Raw genomic sequence first — 19,793 nt, 5'->3', positions numbered from 1 at the left:
TTATAGTATGAAATATGTGTAAAAATATGTCTGCAGCAGAGACAGTGATATTTACCAAATACTTCCTCAGTTTTCCATATTTTCCAGCTTCTTGTAATTAAGTGGATCTACATGACTGCCTTTGGTCAATACCCAATGTTTATTTTGAAACAAAACTGATTGTGTACCCATGTTCATAGTATCATTCGCAGTCACCAAAAGGTGCAGGCAACTCAAATGTCTATGAATAAGTGACTGGATAACCAAAACATGGTATATACATGCAATGGTCTGATTTCAGTCTTAAAAATGAAGGAAATTCTGATATGCTACAACATGGATGAAACTTGAGGACATTATGCTAAGTAAAATAAGCTAATCAAAAAAGAACAAATACTGTATAATTTCACTTGTATGAAGTAGCAAGAATAGTTATACTCATGGAAATAGAAAGTAGAACAGTGGTTCCCCAGGGTTAGGGCAGGGGCGAATGGAGAGTTGTTTAATGGGTATATATAGAGTTGCAGTTTTGTAAGATGAAAAGTTCTGGAGATTGGTTGTACAACACTGTGAATATATTTAACACTACAGAACTCTGTGCTTTAAAATGTCTAAAATGGTAAATGTTATGTGAATTTTTTAACAATTTTTAAAAAATGTTTTATGTTCTAGAAACAGTATAATGTCTCAGTCCTGGGCAAAGTGAGATGAGTTGTAGCCTTTGGAGACCTATAATTTTGAACATAGATGTTCCTTAAAAGCTAGATTGTTTTGAACAGATGATGATAAACCTGGAGGGTAAATTTAGATATAGATACTTTTGCATTTCTTCTTCGTATTCTCTGAGGGTATTTTAAATAGTTGACCCAACAAAATGCTCTTGAAACAAAATTGAAAACAAAAAATACCATGTGCCACAAAGGTAACTAATCTAGGTTTCTTCGGGGACAAGAACACCATGCAAATATGAGCTTTGAAAATAACGTAATAAAGTTATCTCCAACAGGAAAATACAACTGGGTCAGGTTTATTATTAGGCGTACCATAGTCCTTTTTTCATTGGGACCTCTGTGTTGTCTCTAGAGTAGAAAAGGTCTAATGTCTGAAAGAACTCTACTATAATAATCAAAACAAAAGAGCAAGTCATGAAGAACTGTAGGTAGGAAATCAGTACACACCCTTACTGGCTAGCAGGCAAGCAAATAAAAATGGATATAAATTTAAAGTACTGTAATATGACTGATACACTAAAAAGATTACTGTCAATGTTCAGAACTTTCAGATTTGGGTAAACAGTTATTTACACGTTTCTAATGGAATTTTAAATTGGTTTGGTAATTTGAAGAATTTTTCACAATATTTGAATCTTAAATTCTACATTGAGAATTATATTTAAGAAAATAACACAGATATATTCAGAATTATTTTACATTCACATTGATAATTTAGCATTTAATGTTCATTAGGTTGTTTAGTAAAAATACATAAAATTTACTTTTTAAAAAAATTAAGGACAGTGATTATTATTCTAAACTGCCTCAGAAAATGGAAAGTTGATTTGTAGTAGCACAGAAGAGGGGAGGGAATATGCTATATGACACATAAAGATTCTCTTTGTCAGTTAGCTATGAGATGCAAAATAGCATCTACTCACTAAGGAACTTTTGTACTTTGTAGAATATCTTCGATATTTAGTTGACCCTTGGTTCTCAGAAAATAAGTGGCTTGTAATTTGACCTTTTGCTCTATCATGTTTTCTTTTTTATAATCTGCTTGACTTTGATGAGTGTTTTTCCAATGTTTCATTTGTTTTTGCAAGGTTATTTTGCCATCCTTTCCTTCCATGATGTGATTCTTCAGGCCAAGAAGAAAAAAATGTGTCTATAGTTAAAATTACCTCATCCTTGGTGTTTTTCAGCCTAGGATCACTATATGTAACTAATGCCGTTACATTACAACTAAGACAAGTTCCAATACTTTTTTTTTTTCTCTCCTTGATCTGCAGAGATTCACCAACAATAGCAAATTACAGACTGGCTTGGAAAGCACTCACATGTTCCGTTTGATCTTGGCAGTTTAATGGTATCTTCCTTTACAGTTTTATTTAAATGTTGCATATTGCTTCATTTTTCTTCCTTAAGTATTTGTAAGTTCATAGCTCTGTGATGAGCTTACAGAGAACTCGATATTCTTTATAGTACCCCAGCACCCAGTTATGCATGTGATGTGTGCACAAAACATTTTTATTGAGTGGATAAAACGTAACCTTTTTGATTGATTCAGGGAACTAAAATAAAATGTTTCTTTAATAAGTACAAATTTTCTGAAGCACAGATGAAATTTAACTTCATATGATTCTGCCAAATGTGATAGAATACATGTTTCCTGCTCAATGTGGCAATAGTCAAGAGAGCCAGAATACCAAAGTAAGAAGAAAAAAAATCACAAATATTTGAATAATTTAAATCAATTCAGCAACATCTAAATAATTATAACTGATTTAAATAATTAAAAATCCGTTATTGGCAATGATTGTCTTATGTACAACCAAGAGTTGCAAGACTTATATTTTCTTTTTGTAGGATTTGACTTGGCTGAATGCTAACTCTTTTTAGGACTGATTTAATTATTTATTTGTTCTTTGGTCCTGTGTTAATTTTCATGAGCTTATTATGCACTTAAATTCATTATAGTTTATTTGTCCCAATTACTTATTATACTTGAACTTTTTCTTTTTGCTTAGATGTACTTTATTACGTATTTGATTTCAGTATTATGTCACATTATTAAATAGTGCTTATTGTTACCACCACAAATTAAAGTTGTGAGTTATATAATAATTAAAAATATATGTTTCATCTACTTGTGATCATCAAAATATGTGAAAATACATATGAATGCATTAAGATTTACCCCAATTTAATTTTGTTCTCTCTTTCAGCTGTTCTTGAGGTCTAATTAGTTACACTGGATATGCTGCTGTTCTTGAAGTCTAATTAGTTACACTGGATATGCTGCTGTTCTTTACTTTGGGATTGCTTATACATTTTGTGTTCTTCGCCTCCATCTTTGACATTTATTTTACATCTCCTTTGGTTCATGGAATGACTCCTCAGTTTACACCATTGCCTCCTCCAGCGAGAAGATTAGTGTTGTTTGTTGCTGATGGCCTTCGAGCAGATGCACTTTACAAATTAGATGAAAATGGAAACTCTAGAGCACCGTTTATTAGGTAAGCATGTAAACTGATACAGAGACATCTCTTAAAATGTTATTCTGAGTTAAGTAAACTGCAAAATATCTTACTATTTATCATACACTGGGCACAGGGGTGATGATGAGAAAGAGAATAGGGCACTTGTACATTTGCCTTTGTCTTATGGGTCAGCACTAGATGCCACTTTATTTCCTCCTAGGTGTTATTTCTGGTATTGTTGAAGCTGATAACCGGTGAATTGAAATGGATAGGCTTAGCTGCTTAAGCTAAATTGTCCTAATTTCCCAAACCTGGCTCAGGACTCAGTATATTATTTTTTTCTTAAAAAATAAATCTGCTGGCTGGGCACGGTGGCTCACGCCTGTAATCCCAGCACTTTGGGAGGCTGAGGCGCATGGATCACCTGAGGTCGGGAGTTTGAGACTAGCCTGACCAACATGGAGAAACCCCGTTTCTACTAAAAATACAAAAAATTAGCCGGGCGTGGTGGCACAAGCCTGTAATCCTAGCTACTTGGGAGGCTGAGGCAGGAGGACCTGCGAGGTGGAGGTTGCAGTGAGCTGAGATGGTGCCATTGCACTCCAGCTTGGGCAACAAGAGCAAAACTCCGTCTCAAAAAAAAAAACAAAAAAAATGCTAATTTTACAAAATAAAGACAAGCATAAATATTAATGAATTACTAATTTCAATGATGTTTAAGTAGAAAATATAGACTTCAAATTAAAACACAACCTTCTATAAAAGAATATAGAGCCCTTTCACGTCTATATCACTGTTTAATATAACTTTGGCTTCTGTTAAGTTGCTTTAAAAAGAAATATTTAATTTCTTGGACTTACAAAGGGCCTACAAACAATTGCTCTTTTTCTGATTAGTGGCAACTCCTGAAAGGCCTTGTAATGCTGTTGTGGAGAGATTAAAATGGAATTCAAGAGGAAATTTCTCTAAAATGTTGTGTTTTCCCCCCATCCCCATCTGTCATCATTACCTCCTATCATTTTACTCTGTTTTCTTTTTCTTTTTCTTTTTTTTGAGACGGAGTCTCGCTCTGTCACCCAGGCTGGAGTGCAGCGGCGTGGTCTCAGCTCACTGCCAGCTCAGCCTCCCAGGTTCACGCCATTCTCCTGCCTCAGCCTGCCAAGCAGCTGGGACTACAGGCGCCTGCCACCACACCCGGCTAATTTTTTGTATTTTTAGTAGAGATGGGGTTTCACCATGTTAGCCAGGATGGTCTTGATCTCCTGACCTCGTGATCCGCCTGCCTTAGCCTCCCAAAGTGCTGGGATTACAGGTGTGAGCCACCGCGCCTGGCCTGTTTTATTTTTCTTTATAGTACTTACCATCATGAAAATTCCATGAGACTGGGGACTTATCCACCACTTTATCTCCAGTTCGTATAACATAATGGGCAATTAACAAATATTTATTGACAGCTAGAAGAATGGATGAACTCTAATGCTGTGTTGAATTTTCAGAACTAAATTTACGATAGCTCAAAGAGATGCATAACATATTGAAGGATAAAAATAAATAAAAGAGAGACTCAAGTCAATAGACAAGCATTGTGGGAGAATAAGATCAAACCAAGGTTAAGTACAGTACACAAAAATGTGTAACAAATTTCTAGAAATAATTAAAGTATTTGGGTGAATTTCTTAGATGCCAAAGGAGAGAAATATACTTCATTTCAAAATTAAGAGGGTAAAAATATACTGGTAAAATAAAGTCAAGCTTTTCTGGTGGCACTTGTTTCTCCTTTGGATCTTACTAACGGAAGCTCTGTGGGCTCAAAGAGTTGATATTTTGTGTTGTGTGACATTGTATATTTACAATGTCAGGAATCTTCTAGCTTCTTCTAAGCCTGTTTTTGAAAGGTTTTTTGTTGTTGTTATTTGTTTTGAGATGGAGTCTCACTCTGTTGCCCAGGCTGGAGTGCAATGGCGCAATCTTGGCTCACTGCAACCTCTGCCTCCCAGGTTCAAGCGATTCTCCTGCCTCAGCCTCCTGAGTAGCTGGGATTACAGGCACGTGCCACCACGCCTGGCTAATTTTTGTATCTTTGGTAGAGACGGGGTTTCACCATGTTGGCCAGGCAGGTTTCGAACTCCTGACCTCCACCTGTCTCAGCTTCCCGAAGTGCTGGGATTACAGGCGTGAGCCACCGCGCCTAGCCCAAAATTTGTTTTATAAAAATGTGATCTAAACTAATGTTTTTAAATACAATTTCTAAACTAATGCTTTTAAATAGAGTATCCACATTTCTTTATACCTCCCCTTTCTGTTTAAGTCCAGTTTTCATTATATAACTCAAGAAGTTAAAGAATATTTCTCTGTTAATATTTGGTCCAGTGGTTTTGAAACTGTTTACTTATTATAAATGTATTCCACCAAAACTGCTTTTATTATTAGGTAAGTCAATAGTAAAAGAACTGACACCAATAGTTATAAATATTTTTCTTTAGAATGTATTGAGAGGCAGATATTTATCTTGAAAATGTTATTGATAAGCTTACTATTTTATAACATTGCTCTGCTGGCCTTTCACCTGTAATAGCACCACTTGTAGTTTTGCTTTCTTCCCCAAATTTTGCAAATCACTGTGATACAACTTAAATAATGTTGACATCTTTTAGCAAAATTATCTTTTTGCCTGTTTTAATCTCAAATTTGGGGATATAATTTAACTCCTAATTAGGAGTGTAGCCATTTTCCCTCCCCTTAGTTTTTAAAGAATTTTTCAACTAAACAAAAGTTGAAAGGATTATTTGATGAACATCTGTATACCCTTTACCTAGTATGACAATTTTAACCTTTTTTCATAATTGCGTTCACCCTCTCCTGGCCCTTCTGCCACCCGCACCACAGGGGTGCCCATGTATGTCCACCTAATTATAATTATTTTTTCCGTAACAGCTTGAAAGCAAGAAACTTTACCCCAAACACTTCAGCCTATATCTCTTAAATAACCACAATACTATTATCACACCTAATGCAATTTAACATTGATATAATAATATATGTTTTATCTCTGGATAACAAACCATCTCTATTTTGTGGCTTAAAACAACAATCATGTATTTTGTTTCATGATTCTGTGCAGTGGCTGAGTGGTTCTTTGTTTGGTCTTACATCAGCAAATTCATACTGCTGCATTCAGCTGGTAGATGCTAGGAATGGGCTCAGCTGGAATTTGAAAGATTCCTTTCCTTCTTAAGTTTTGACTTACTTTTTTGCTTTTGATTCCTTCTGTAATAATCTTATGTTTCTAAAGCTTTATATGAGAGTATCTAATCATAGTCTATGTTAACTATTTGTCTTTAATATCTTTTAGGAATATCATAATGCATGAAGGCAGCTGGGGTATATCTCATACACGTGTACCAACAGAATCTCGGCCAGGTCATGTAGCTCTGATAGCTGGGTTTTATGAAGATGTCAGTGCAGTTGCCAAAGGTATTGTCTATTTGGACAATCTTATGAAATGAAAAATTTGTCAAATAAATATTAGTCCTTTACCACTTAATCATGTCACAAAGTAAAGGTATGTTTTGAGATACTTTGGACAAATGTTTTAGCATGCTTTGCTGACATGAACACCCACTGGTACTGACTCCAGAATGAAGCTTTAGTATTTCATTATCCTGTGTTATTGAAAGAATTTGGGTTGGATGGAAGCATAATTTTCCTAGATATTACTCTTGAAAGTTCAAAAATAATTTTATATTTCATTAAGAAGTAAATTATCTATTGTTAATTTTTTTTAAATAGTGGTATAATATACATAATATAAAATCTATTAGTTTTGCATTTGTTCACTGACTAATGTAATTGTTATTATTTGAAGAATAGTTCTTTAGGGGCTTATTGTACCATGTGTATATTACTATTACTGCTTGCTTGCTTTCTGAAGGATGGAAGGAAAATCCTGTAGAATTTGATTCTCTTTTTAATGAAAGTAAATACACATGGAGCTGGGGAAGCCCAGATATCCTGCCTATGTTTGCCAAAGGTAAGAGTCACTGATTATGTTTCCTCAGATAGTAAATAGGGAGTAAGTCAATATGGTAGTTTTCTATTTTTATATAATTACTGTATTTGTTGATTTTTACAAATATTTTTACATTTTTAACATTTCTGAAATAGGGATGTTTAATTACAGTGATAGATGTGTCAGTTTAATTGGCATTTTTTTTTCCTTCTTAGTTATACTTGAAATATTGGCACATCATACAGTTAGGTAGTATTTTGGATTCAATTAAATGGTATATAGCGCTATCACTTAACAGCTATATAATCTTGAGCAATTTATATAACCTCTCTGAGCTTCAATTTCCTTTTCATAAAATGTGATAATATTAGTTTCTGTCTCATAGATTTATTTTTATAATTAAATTATGTAATTCATGTGAAATATTTAGCACAGCACTTTTCACATAACTTGATTATAAATGATGATGTTGAGGTGTGGTTCATTATACTTTGGTAAATCATTTTAAAAGTTAGTAGATATTCATATAAAGATTTAAACATTGGCCAGGCACAGTGGCTCACACCTGTAATCTCAGCACTTTGGGAGGCTGAGGCAGGTGGATCACTTGAGCTCAGGAGTTGACCAGTCTGGGCAACAAGGTGAGACGCACATCTCTACAACAAACAAAAAATTAGCTGAGTGTGGTGGCATGTGCCTGTAGTCCCAACTACTCAGGTGGCTGAGGTGGGAAGAGTGCTTGAGAGCCTGGGATGTTGAGGCTGCAGTGAGCCATGATTATTCCACTGCACTCCAGCCTGGGCAACAGAGCAACACCCTGTCTCAAAAAAAAAAAAAAAAAAAAAATGTAAGTGTTAAAATGTATAGTTATAATTCCTATTTTAATACATTGAATATGCCATATGTTTTGGCATTTGATATATATGGCATTTAACATACAATTTATTTAAATTGGTATTTAATATATTGAATGTAGCATTTAGATTTGTTGTTTATATGCATGATTCTGCAAATATTGGGGCATCTCTTAATTAGAAAATTCATTTATATTATTTTCTGAAATCAGTTGGATGAGTTTCATGTCATTAAATGCTTTTAAGTGGGAGCAGAATGATCATTTCACTTATCAGAAAGGATTTGTAACATACTTAGTCATGAGTGTAATTAAAATAATGGGAACTATTGAAGATTATTGTGTCCAGGAAGCAAAATATATATTGAGAATTTTACAGATGATAGTCATAGAACATACTGGGCGGACCAAAAAGCCCCAAACTGTTTGCCATTTATAGGTTGCCTTCTTTGGAAAGCAGTTTAGTTTTTTTGGGAGCTGGTGGTGGTAAGGGTGGATTAAGTTGCTATGGCTTATCCAACTAACATTCCTATTTCTGGCCACAATGGATGGGACAGGACCAATAATTGAATTAGAGATAGTCTAATGTTCCATATCTTATAGTAAACAACAAACCCAGTCAGACCTTTTTATTTGGGATGTGGGAAGTAGAATGGCTGAGCTGTGGAATAGGGTCATTACAGCTGAACTGGTGCTATAAAGATTGTATTACTTTATTATATCTCTCTCTTTTTGTTTTTGTTTTTTTGAGATGGAGTGTTGCCCTTGTTGCCCAGGCTGGAATGCAGTGGCACAATCTCAGCTCACTGCCACCTCCGCCTCCTTGGTTCAAGCGATTCTTCTGCCTCAGCCCCCTGAGTAGCTGGGATTACAGGCGGACATCACCACACACAGCTAATTTTTTTCTATTTTTAGTAGAGATGGGGTTTCATCATGTTGGCCAGGGGGTCTCGAACTCCCGACCTCAGGTGATCCACCTGCCTCGGCCTCCCAAAATACAGGGATTACAGGTGTGAGCCACCGCACTGGCCGTGTCTCTTTCTAATTACCTGCAAGAGCCTATCAAACTCAGAAATTCACTAAACTGATTAGATTCTTAATACAGTCTTGCAAATGTATGAGATTATCATATCTGTTGACCCCTTCAAACTCTTTGGCAATAAGCAATATTTGTTCTCTTATAAGTTGAGAAAAATACGCATAGTTTATGAATAAGAGAAGTGAAATATTTGAATTTTCTTCTTATGTTTAGAAGGTTTGTACACCACACATCATCTATTTTAGATTGTAGCATTCTAAGGGGCACACATGTTTTGAATAGTTTAATCCTTAAAGAGAGACAAATATTGTGCTTATTTTTGTTATATTGCTTATTAGAGTTGTGATTTTGGTGTGTTAATTAACATATAATGAATCTGCGAAATTAAAATGTTATTTTTGAGGACAAAAAGCAATAGAATACATTAAAGTATGTAGCATGGTCCATAGCACATAACATACATAAATGTTAATTATTCCTCCCATTTTTCTCTTCCCCATCATAATGAACAATGCTATGTGAAAATTCTGGTTACTCACAAAAATCTGTGAATGACTAGCTCATATTTTATGATAGTTTAAAAGATTTTGTAAAAAGATTATTTTTTCCAAATTTTCTTTTCAGGTGCTAGTGGAGACCACGTTTATACATATAGTTATGATGCTAAAAGAGAGGATTTTGGTGCTCAAGATGCAACAAAACTGGATATGTGGGTTTTTGATAATGTTAAGGTTTGTGCTATTGAGTGGTTAATATACAAAAAGCATATTTTTACCTGAAGTATTGGAGACTGTATCTCACGTTTTTTCTGTTTTCATGAGCTTTGAAAGTTCTATATTGTAGCACACTGTTCTGAATTCTAAGATTTAATTCTAAAAAATTACACATTCTAAATAAACAAGAGAAGTTTTAAACTCCTTTGTTTCTATTAGTAAAATAAGCCCTAGATTAGGATTTAGGAAACCTGTTTTTCATTTCTAGTTTGTGATTCATCCTGCGTAAATTTTGATCTTTCATTGACCATGGAATCAGTCTCTTGTAGTAAGGGACCATGTGAGATGTATGAAAGCCTTTGGGAAAATGCTGTTCAAATGTAATACATTTATAATAACAAAGTGGATGATTTTTAAAAAAAAATTATACTTTAAAGAAAAATTAGATAAGCAGATTATATAGGCAAAAACAAATTAGCAAATTGATCATAATAAAAATCATGGTTTCTTTAAGTACTAGAGTTTTTTGAACATTTTATAGAGACAGTTATCATAGTTTCATGAGGAATACAATATAATTTATATTCTCAAAAAGTGTGTGAAAATCTCAATTGTGGACATTGGCTCTCTTCTTTTACCAGTGCATTATTCCTCATCTCCAAATAACAACTCATAATTCATCCATTATAAGAAGCTTTGATTGATACTTCTTTTTTCTAGTAATGTCTTTTGAACTGACTTTGTGGACTTCTCCATGATATAGCCATTTTTGTTTGTTTGTAAATGTACTCCTTAGTATATATCTGCCTTTTTCTGTGTATTTGCTTAGCAGAAATTAAGTGCTCTAAAATTCATTGCTAAACTCTATTTTTTTCCGAGGGTCTTTTCCTTTGAAGTTTTCTTTTTACTTTTAATATATACTTTTGTCAACAGGGAAAACTTTCAACTTAAATAAAATCTCTTTAAGAAAATGATTAGCAAATTGTTTTGCTAATCGTCACTTCTTAACTTAATGTACTAATATTAATATCTGCATGAAAGCCTTTGGCTTCTAATTTCATATGTGTAGCTAAAATCCCTCCAAAATCATGGAATTGATTCCTTGTGAATGTACATACATAGCTGGTAGCTGGCCTGATTTTCATGTCTTTCTTCCTTTCTTTATTTCAACACTACTAGTCTTGACACGGTAGTGAACAGAAAAAAAGATTTGCACATGACTTCTTCATAAAATATGATAGATATATATTAACCAAGTTATAATGAAAATATGAAGTCATCAGCATTGGTAAGTGATGTGAAGGAAAAATACAGACCAAGAATATATCTTCAGAAAATTCTAATCTGTGCTGGGTAGTTAGGGGAAGGCTAAGAGGTTTGAGATAATCTCTGAACAGGTACAGGAGACAAAGAAATGGATAGGGATGGATTGGTATGGAAAGATATTGCAGGCCAACGGCATTATGTAAATCTTGGTCAAGAGCCAGCATAATGGATTTGAGGAAGTGAGAAAGAAGGGAGGTTAGTGTGGCAGGAGGACTGCCTGGGAGCCAGGTCTCAGAAGAGGCTAGAGAGTGAGTTAAGGGTTTTACTTGAACTTCATGTCCTGGCTAGAGACTCATGCGTAATTCAAGCCAAACAGTTTCCAGATCCACGCAGTTTTCTACTCACCTGTTTTTTTGTAATTGTGGTAAAAAAAAAAAAAAAAAAAAAAAAAAATATATATATATATATATATATGCAAAATACAGAATTTACTATCTTAAGCATTTTAAGTGTTTGCAGACAGTCCCCAGCTTAACAATGGTTTAACTTACGATTCTTTTGACTTTCCACCAGTGCAAAAGCAATACATATTTAGTGTAAACCGGACATTGAGTACCCATACAACCATTTTGTTTTTTACTTTCAGTATAGTATTCAAAAATTACATGAGATAGTAATTATTATCTCACTTATCTCACATTATCAACACTTTATTAAAAAATAGGCTTTATGTTAGATGATTTTGCCCAACTGTAGGCTAATGTAAATGTTCTGAGCATGTTGAAGGTAGTGTAAACCAAAAATAAAATTCTAAGCACCTCCCCCCCAACCCCCCAACCATCTCAATGGACTTTCTCAGCCAGGGCACTTTTAAAATGTAACCTGAGAGACTGATTCAGGCCATAAGGGGAAGCGGATGTTGGACATGCCTCATTATACCTCTCTGGCATTAACGTCAACACAGACCTTAAAGTCTAATAAGAAACATGTACCCTAAAACTTAAAGTATAATAATAATAAAATAAAAAAAAGAAACATTTTACAGCCTATTCTCTCTGAAGCCTACTATCTGAAGGGTTCCTCTGCAAATAAGAACTTTGGATTCCACAATCTCTTATCTTAACCCAGACATTCCTTTCTTTTGAACCCAAGTCTTTAGAGAAACTCAACCAGTTGCCAACCAGAAAATTTTTAAATTTCCCCCCAATCCCCACTTTGAGTTGTCCTGCCTTTCTGGACCAAACAATGTATTTCTTAAATATATTTGGTTGAAGTCTCATGTCTCCCCAAAATGTATAAAACCAAGCTGCATCCCGACCACCTTGAGCACATATTCTCAAGATCTCCTGAGCACTGTCATGGGCCATGGCCACTCATATTTGGCTCAGAATAAATCTCTTCAAATATTTTATAGAGTTTGACTCTTCGTTGACAGTAGGCCAGGCTAAGCTATGATGTTTGGTAGGTTAGGTATGTTACTGGCGCAAGGTATCTGAATTACCGGCAACAAATCTGTAAGGATCTGCAGCAACCTCAATTCTTACCTCCCCAGAAGAAAAACTTTGACTGGGGGTCATAAGGCAGAAGAAGAGACCAAGGCAGCAGTGGAAGTTTATTTACAAAAACTTTAGAACAAGAAAGAAAGGAAAGTATGCCTAGAAGAGTCCCAAGTGAGCACCGAGGTCAAGTGCAGTGTTTAATCTTGATCCTAGGACTTTATAGGCTGGCCCCTTTCCATGATTCTTCCCTTAGGGTGGGGCACCCGCATGCGCAGTGCCCTCCTTAACCTTGGGCGGTGAGCATGCATAGTGTGTTTAGAAAGTTGTACACATACCTATCCAAGGCTTGCTTTCTTTTTCTGGTAGAGTGCCCCCTGATGGGCATACTATGCCATTTGGTCTATTAATGCACATGCCCGAGAAGTTGCATCTCTCTGGTGCTTGCATTCAGTTAACACTTTACTGCAGCAAGTGTGGACCATCAGGAAATGGCCTCTCCCTGGTGCCAGCTGCCAATCTACCACTTTTAGAGAGGCAGTGTGATAATTGCTGAATCATCACCCGACATTCCTAGTGGTTGGGGAAGACCCCTCCCTTGCCCCACTCATGCCTGTCTAACTACCTGTAACAGGTATATTACATGCATTTTTGACTTACAATAGTTTCAATTTAGGAGGGGTTTATTGGGATATAACCCCATTGTAAGTGAGGAGCATCTGTAATTTAGTAGTGTTAAGTATATTCACGTTGTTGTGCAGCTAATAATCTCTAGAATATTTCATCTTGCAAAACAAACTCTGTACCCGTTAAACAATAAATCTGGCCAGGTGCTGTGGCTCATGCCTGTAATCCCAGCACTTTGGGAGGCTGAGATGGGTGAATCACTTGAGGCCAGGAGTTTGAGACCAGCCTAGCCAACATGGTGATACCCTATCTCTACTAAAAATACAAAAAAATTAGCCGAGCATGGTGGTGCATGTCTGTAATCCCAGCTACTCAGGAGGCTGAGGCAAGAGAATCGCTTGAACCCAGGAGGTAGAGGTTGCAGTGAGCCAAGATTGTGCTGCTGCACTCCAGCCTGGGCGATAGAGACTCTGTCTCAACAACAACAACAAACTCCTATCAGGGAATTGTTTGGTACATGAATAAGTATATTAACTTAGATTAGATCATACCTGTGTAATAGGGAAAAAAATAACTTAAAAGTTTACTTCTATCTTAGTAAAGATAATGCCAGCAGTAGGCAGCTGAGCACTGATGCAGTCCAGGATGCTCTAGTGGTTCTACAGTATCACTGACACTTAGTCTCCTAAAGTTTTCCTCTAACTTCAGAGCGTGAGTTTTATCTTCAAAGTTATGTCATGACCCGATAACCTTGGAGTTCCCGCCCTTATGTTAGTGTTATAGGTCAACAATATGAAGAATAAAAAAGGACCTTCTTTCCTACTGAATTACATTTATTTCAAAAAGCCTTAGATCCACATAGCTTTATGACTGAAATGTTTGACTTAAATCTCATTGGCCAAAACCACAAAGGCACATCTAGCTGCAAGAAAGGATAGGATAGGCACATCTAGCTCCAAGAAAGGATTACATAGCTGAATATATTGTACCAGCCATAGAACAAATTATAGATGTAATTCAAGTCATTTGCTCAGTTTTTTGTTTTTGTCAGCTTTCAATTATGTGTTTAACTTTTAATTCTTTTCTCTTAAAGAGCTTATTATTTTTATCTAGATTTAAATTTTCTTAGGGGTTAAGTAGAATGTATATGAAAGTTAGGGGGCAATTTTATACTTTTGAGAAGGATGATAGCAGGTTATATATTATATTAATTTATTTCTATTCTTGAATAACTAGTTTCTCTAACTGCACCATTTGTATTTTTTAACATAGTAATGAAGAATTATTTGAAAAAAATACCTAAATACGTCAGACTTTTGTTGAAAAGTTAAACATATCTTGTTAAAAGTTAACATCTTCTACAGTTAAAGGCATTTATGTGAACAACAAAGATGTATCTTGGATAGCCTGTTAACTTATTTAAAATAATTTAAAAATAGTCTTCATAGTTTTGTACCCGTGTTCATGCATATGTGAATACAGGATGAATCATTTGCCTTAGAAGGGTTTATGAATCTAGTTTATCATTATTAAATTAGCATAATAATCTTCAAATTTTATTTTAATTAATTATTCCCAGCCTCACCCTGCCAAGTAGTATTTTATTAATTGGTTGCTTTTCTGTTACATGATTTGATGAACACATTCTAGCTGGGGCAAAGGAAGTAATTAGGAGGCTATTTGCAATGTTCTACATTAGAGATTACGGTTGGACTAGGTTGGTAGTACACAGGACAATGAAAAGCAGTCCAGTTCTGAAATATTTAAAAAAATAAATTATTCTTAAACTGGTAACACTATTACTATATTATTTTTGACTCTTGCCAAAATATGTCTTCAATCTGCTGTATTTTATTGAGTTAGATGTGGGATTAACAACATTATGAGATCTCTATGAAATTATGATCCCCTTTCTAACACCTTTTTTTGGCCTTATTATAACAGAGAAAACAGCTAACTCATTATTTGAACATAGATGTCTGCACTGATAGCAAAGACGTTGTGTTGGTAGGTCTTGAGCACAGATTTAAACAACGTGAGATAATTTAATTTTGTACTTATGCATAAATTTAAATGTTTTCATCAGTATTATTTTTAAAATAAAACAAATGAACTAAATATTTTTTAATTCATTTGTTATATGTAGGACTTCTTTCATCGTGCCAGAAACAACCAGTCTTTGTTTTCTAAAATAAATGAAGAGAAAATAGTTTTTTTCTTACATTTATTAGGAATAGATACAAATGGACATGCTCATCGACCATCCTCGAGGTAATTTAATGTTGTGTTTAATTGTATTTTTTAGGGGAAACAGCTATTCTATTGAACTTTTTATTATAAAGTTTTCTTTGGAATTATAACAACAGAGCTAATATTTTAAATAACTACTGTAATGTTTATTAAGTTCTCGATTATGTGAGATTTCTGATATAGTGGTTTAAATCATATGTGCTGTATCCAGATGGCACATTAATATAAGTAAAATATATCCTGTACATATTCCATAATCTTCATTTACTGAAGCAGAGAAAAAAATTATCTAAAATATCTATATATTTTAGAAATATTTTCAGTGAATCTTGAAAATATAAAGCATTTTATGATATTAACTTTTATATCACCAAAAGGTGTAATTATTTATTCCTTGTGTATTCCCTTTAATTAGTATTGTATCTAGCAAATAAATTGTATAAATTTTTGTATACCATAATTCAGTAACACTCCTTATATATAACAGCAAATATTTTTCTCACTTTTGAAGACCATAAGTAAAAGGGAGATACCATGTTATGCTCTTATTTCTTATTTTGCATTTGGTTTAAATTAGCCTAACAGTAGCTGTAAAGCCTATTGGGTTAGCTGCCAGTAATGAATACCTCACAATCCCCTTCTTAAACGTGATGTACTGTTGTAATTGATGGAACATTCATATCGAATGAACCTTGTTCAGTTGTGTGGCAGTCTTAAATATAATGTGTTCAAAACGTGATATTATATTTTATATCAAAAGCACTTTAGGGAATGAAAATATTCTATACTTGAAATGATACTTTTAATGTGGCCAAACAGTATAGTTTATATAGTAAGAGTGAGAGACATGAAAGTCATCTATCTCATTTAGGACCTAAAAAAGGTTTATTAAAATATGTTTGTTAATCAGTCCCCTCCTTTTAAGCCATCTTTGAAAACTATTTCAGGTTATTTTGCTTCATTAAAAGGAGAAAAAAATTATTTTAACAATCTAGAGTGCTCTGATTTTAAAATATTAAAGATGAAATCTAAAAGCATTTCAGAAGTTACTGATTTTGAATTTAATGAATCCACGTTGAATAAATTTGATTTCTCCAAATTAATTTAATTTGTTCCTCTGTTTCTTTACAAATAGAGACTACAAGGACAATATTAAAAAAGTTGATGATGGAGTTAAAGAAATCGTGTCTATGTTTAACCATTTCTATGGAAATGATGGGAAAACAACATTTATCTTTACCTCTGACCATGGAATGACAGACTGGGGTTAGTGTGTCTTTAATTGATATGTACCTTACAATTAAAGTAGTGACAAATGTAGCTGGCAAATATTTTATGATGTTGAGAGGATTAGATGTCTTGCTGTATACAAAGTGTCTAGCACATAATTCTGTGCTTAAAATGTTAGCCTAAAAAACAACTGATCTTATATAAAAAAATTTTCTCTAACTAAAAAATGAATATATTCTCATTTACAAATGACAAACTAGAGAAAAGTGGAGAAGAATATAAAAAGTAACTATTATTTATCTACAGAGAATTAACTGTATATGATGGCAAAGGGAGTGATGTTAAGATGGTATTACTGAGGGACTGAGGGCTGCTGAAATTCTGTCCTGGATAAGCCTGTGCACCCTGTGAGATTCCCAAGGCAAATGCAGTGTGTGCACAGAGAGCAAAATAAAGCAAAGATGAGATTTGTCCCCAAATCACAATATGGATTTCTAGTGATTTGAGTTCCACTTTATAAAGGACTTCTTTTGGCTCTACCTGCCAGAGTGGCCTGGAAGAAAAGGACCCAGAGACCTTGCCATCTTCTCCAGAACAGACTTAGTCTCTACTGCTTGCCCCAAGCTTGGGTGGTTACTGCCCAAGGGAGCTCTCTGTTCTTTCTGTCTGCAGTGCTGCTCTGGCAGCAGCAACATTTCTTCCATGTCTTATTGTTATTATTTCTATACTCAGCAGGCATTCTGGTTTTTTGTTTTACTTTTTGCCTGTTTGTTGTTGTTTCTCTAACTTGCTTTATAGGAATATTGTCAAACTAATTGCCATAAAAGGTTGTAACCATTTGGTAATGTAGTCACTAGAATTAACTATATAGGGATCAACTCTTTAAAACAAACTATTTTAAAAAATATTTAGTTGTAAGTTAGTTCTTCTATATTTGTCTTATTATTCTTGGTATCTTATTTGTAGGTTCCCATGGGGCTGGTCATCCTTCAGAGACTTTAACTCCTTTAGTCACTTGGGGAGCTGGAATCAAGTATCCCCAAAGAGTATTAGCTCAGCAATTTGATGATGCATTTTTGAAAGGTACAAGCATTTCTTTACTGTGTTTATAAATACAACCTCTTAAAATAAGAACAAAGTTTAAATTTTTAAGAAATCACTCTTCAAATTTTAGTTGTAAATCCCTCATTTTGACATTTGTGCCATTACTATTTCTATACAAACACTACTAGGGGTTGTTGGTTTTTCTCTTCTCACAGAGCCATTTGTTGAACCCCTCCCAGCACAGCACTGCTAATAACTAGACTTTATGAATGTCTAAACTGATAAACTGAACTTTTGATGTTCTTTTATTAATTTATTAATTTGAATGTGAGGTAGAGTAAATAAAAATTAAATAAGAGGAAATTTAAGGTTTCATAGAGGTAAATAATCAGTTTTTGAGATTTTTCAACCCAAACAAAGTACATGCTGTCAGTTATAAAATCACACTACCTACAAGATATTTCTATTAGATAAAAAGCAAGAGGTAGTACTGAGCTATTTCAACCCCAGGCCCTAATGAAGACAGAAGAGCACAGTGAATAATGCACTCAATAGCATGTCTTCAGTAAGTAATGGTGCATTTTTCAGAGGGCGATTTCTTATATATTTGTAAATGCTAATGGAGAGCATCATGCCACATCACAGGTCCACAGGGGAGACATTGACAAAGGGCCAGAACAGTGTAACCAGTACACTGTCATGATTATTTCCAGATTTATTTAAGCATGAAAGAAAAAGAAGCTAGAGGACTCTTTTTTTTCATCTACTACATATCTTTGAGATAGCCCCTGCTTTCTCAGAACTTAACATTCTAGTAGGAGAATTAAAACAATTATAAACAAAACTTACACATTATGATAATTTTATGAAGAAAATTAGGGTGATATGATAAAAGAGGAGGTAGGACCAGGCTCCTTTCTCCACCCTGCCCCCCCCCAGTTTCTTTAGAGACAGGTTCTTGCTGTGTCTCTAAAGGAATGGAATGGGCTGGAATGTAGTAGCTGTTCACAGGTTCACAGGCCAGTCATAGCTCACTACAGCCTGGAACTCCTGGGCTCAAGCAATCTTCCTGCCCCAGCCTCCCAAGTAGCTGGAACCACAGGTTTGTACCATGCCTGATTCAGTCCGCCACATTTTTATTAAGATATTTGGCAAAGGAGGCAAAATGCATTGGTTTTAAATGTATAGCTTTATGAATTTTACCTGCATATATATACCATGTAATCTCCATCCAGATTCACTATACATTTGTACCCTAGAAGGTTCCCTTATGGAGCAGGATACATTTTATAGTGGGCTAATGGAACATCTCTTCACAGTTAGGATAAGAGGGAGCCATTCATATGAAGGTTAGGGCAGGAGTGTTCCAGGCAGAGGGAATAGCAAATGAAGAGGCAAAAAATAGAAAGAGCATAGCTTGTTTGAGGAACAGAATTGGAAGGCTGATGTGGCTGAGCACTGTCAGCTAGGAGCGGAGTACGATGAGTTGAGAGTTGGAGAGGTAAACAAGAGGTAGATCATTTGAGGCACCAAAGCCTGGGTAAGGAGAGCATGAAGTCTGTTCCGAGTGCAGTGCTCTATCATTAAAGCCTGTTAGAGCATTGCCAACATTCCAGTTTGCCATAGGAGCTACCTTTCTGACTGCTGTGTGGTAAATGGATTAGATTGGATCAAATAGAAAGTAGGGTAAATAGTATGTTTGTATTTATGAGATTTAACTTTATTTTGGCATTTGATTTCATATTGAATTGATGTTTTAGAATCACATGATTTCAAGAATCATCAGAAAAGAAATGTATTTTTTTCATATGAATATTAAATATCATACATTTTAGAGAAAGGGAGTGGGCATTTTTTCATCAACTGATTAGTGTGAATTTTTGGTAGAGTCAGAAACATATTTTTAAATTTTAATTAGCTTATTGAATGAAATTTTATTATACAAATATCTTATAAGTCTTTTGGCAGTGTATCCTAAAGCCATTAAATCAAGACTTGGTCTCTCATAATCGCTTGTTTAGATTTCTGTTTAATGCAATTTCTGAATTTATGTGTAGAAAAATGGAAGAATGAGCCTATCTTCTAAGACAA

At 34.6% G+C, this 19,793-nt stretch overlaps 1 protein-coding gene across 7 annotated transcripts in view; it reads left to right on the top strand.

Annotated features, from left to right (window-relative positions):
• PIGN (phosphatidylinositol glycan anchor biosynthesis class N) overlaps nucleotides 1–19,793 on the top strand; it is a 137,993-nt gene that overhangs the window by 23,095 nt on the left and 95,105 nt on the right. Inside the window, exons 2-10 of one of the 7 annotated variants that reach the window (XM_054538043.2) lie at nucleotides 1,985–2,061; nucleotides 2,921–3,211; nucleotides 6,528–6,649; nucleotides 7,107–7,205; nucleotides 9,701–9,807; nucleotides 15,123–15,185; nucleotides 15,325–15,449; nucleotides 16,564–16,694; nucleotides 17,625–17,741. In XM_054538043.2, coding sequence (XP_054394018.2) covers nucleotides 2,991–3,211; nucleotides 6,528–6,649; nucleotides 7,107–7,205; nucleotides 9,701–9,807; nucleotides 15,123–15,185; nucleotides 15,325–15,449; nucleotides 16,564–16,694; nucleotides 17,625–17,741 — 985 coding nt within the window. In that variant the 5' untranslated portion in view covers nucleotides 1,985–2,061; nucleotides 2,921–2,990. The remainder of the gene's footprint in view (nucleotides 1–1,984; nucleotides 2,062–2,920; nucleotides 3,212–6,527; nucleotides 6,650–7,106; nucleotides 7,206–9,700; nucleotides 9,808–15,122; nucleotides 15,186–15,324; nucleotides 15,450–16,563; nucleotides 16,695–17,624; nucleotides 17,742–19,793) is intronic. The other 6 variants (XM_054538045.2, XM_024236103.3, XM_054538044.2 and 3 more) reach the window with 6 other exon arrangements.

This window comes from Pongo abelii, chromosome 17 (genome assembly GCF_028885655.2).
Source record: "Pongo abelii isolate AG06213 chromosome 17, NHGRI_mPonAbe1-v2.0_pri, whole genome shotgun sequence".
NCBI classification, from domain to species: Eukaryota; Metazoa; Chordata; class Mammalia; order Primates; family Hominidae; genus Pongo; species Pongo abelii.
Note: the sequence above shows the minus strand (reverse complement) of the source record. Positions and strands in the feature narration are given on the sequence as shown.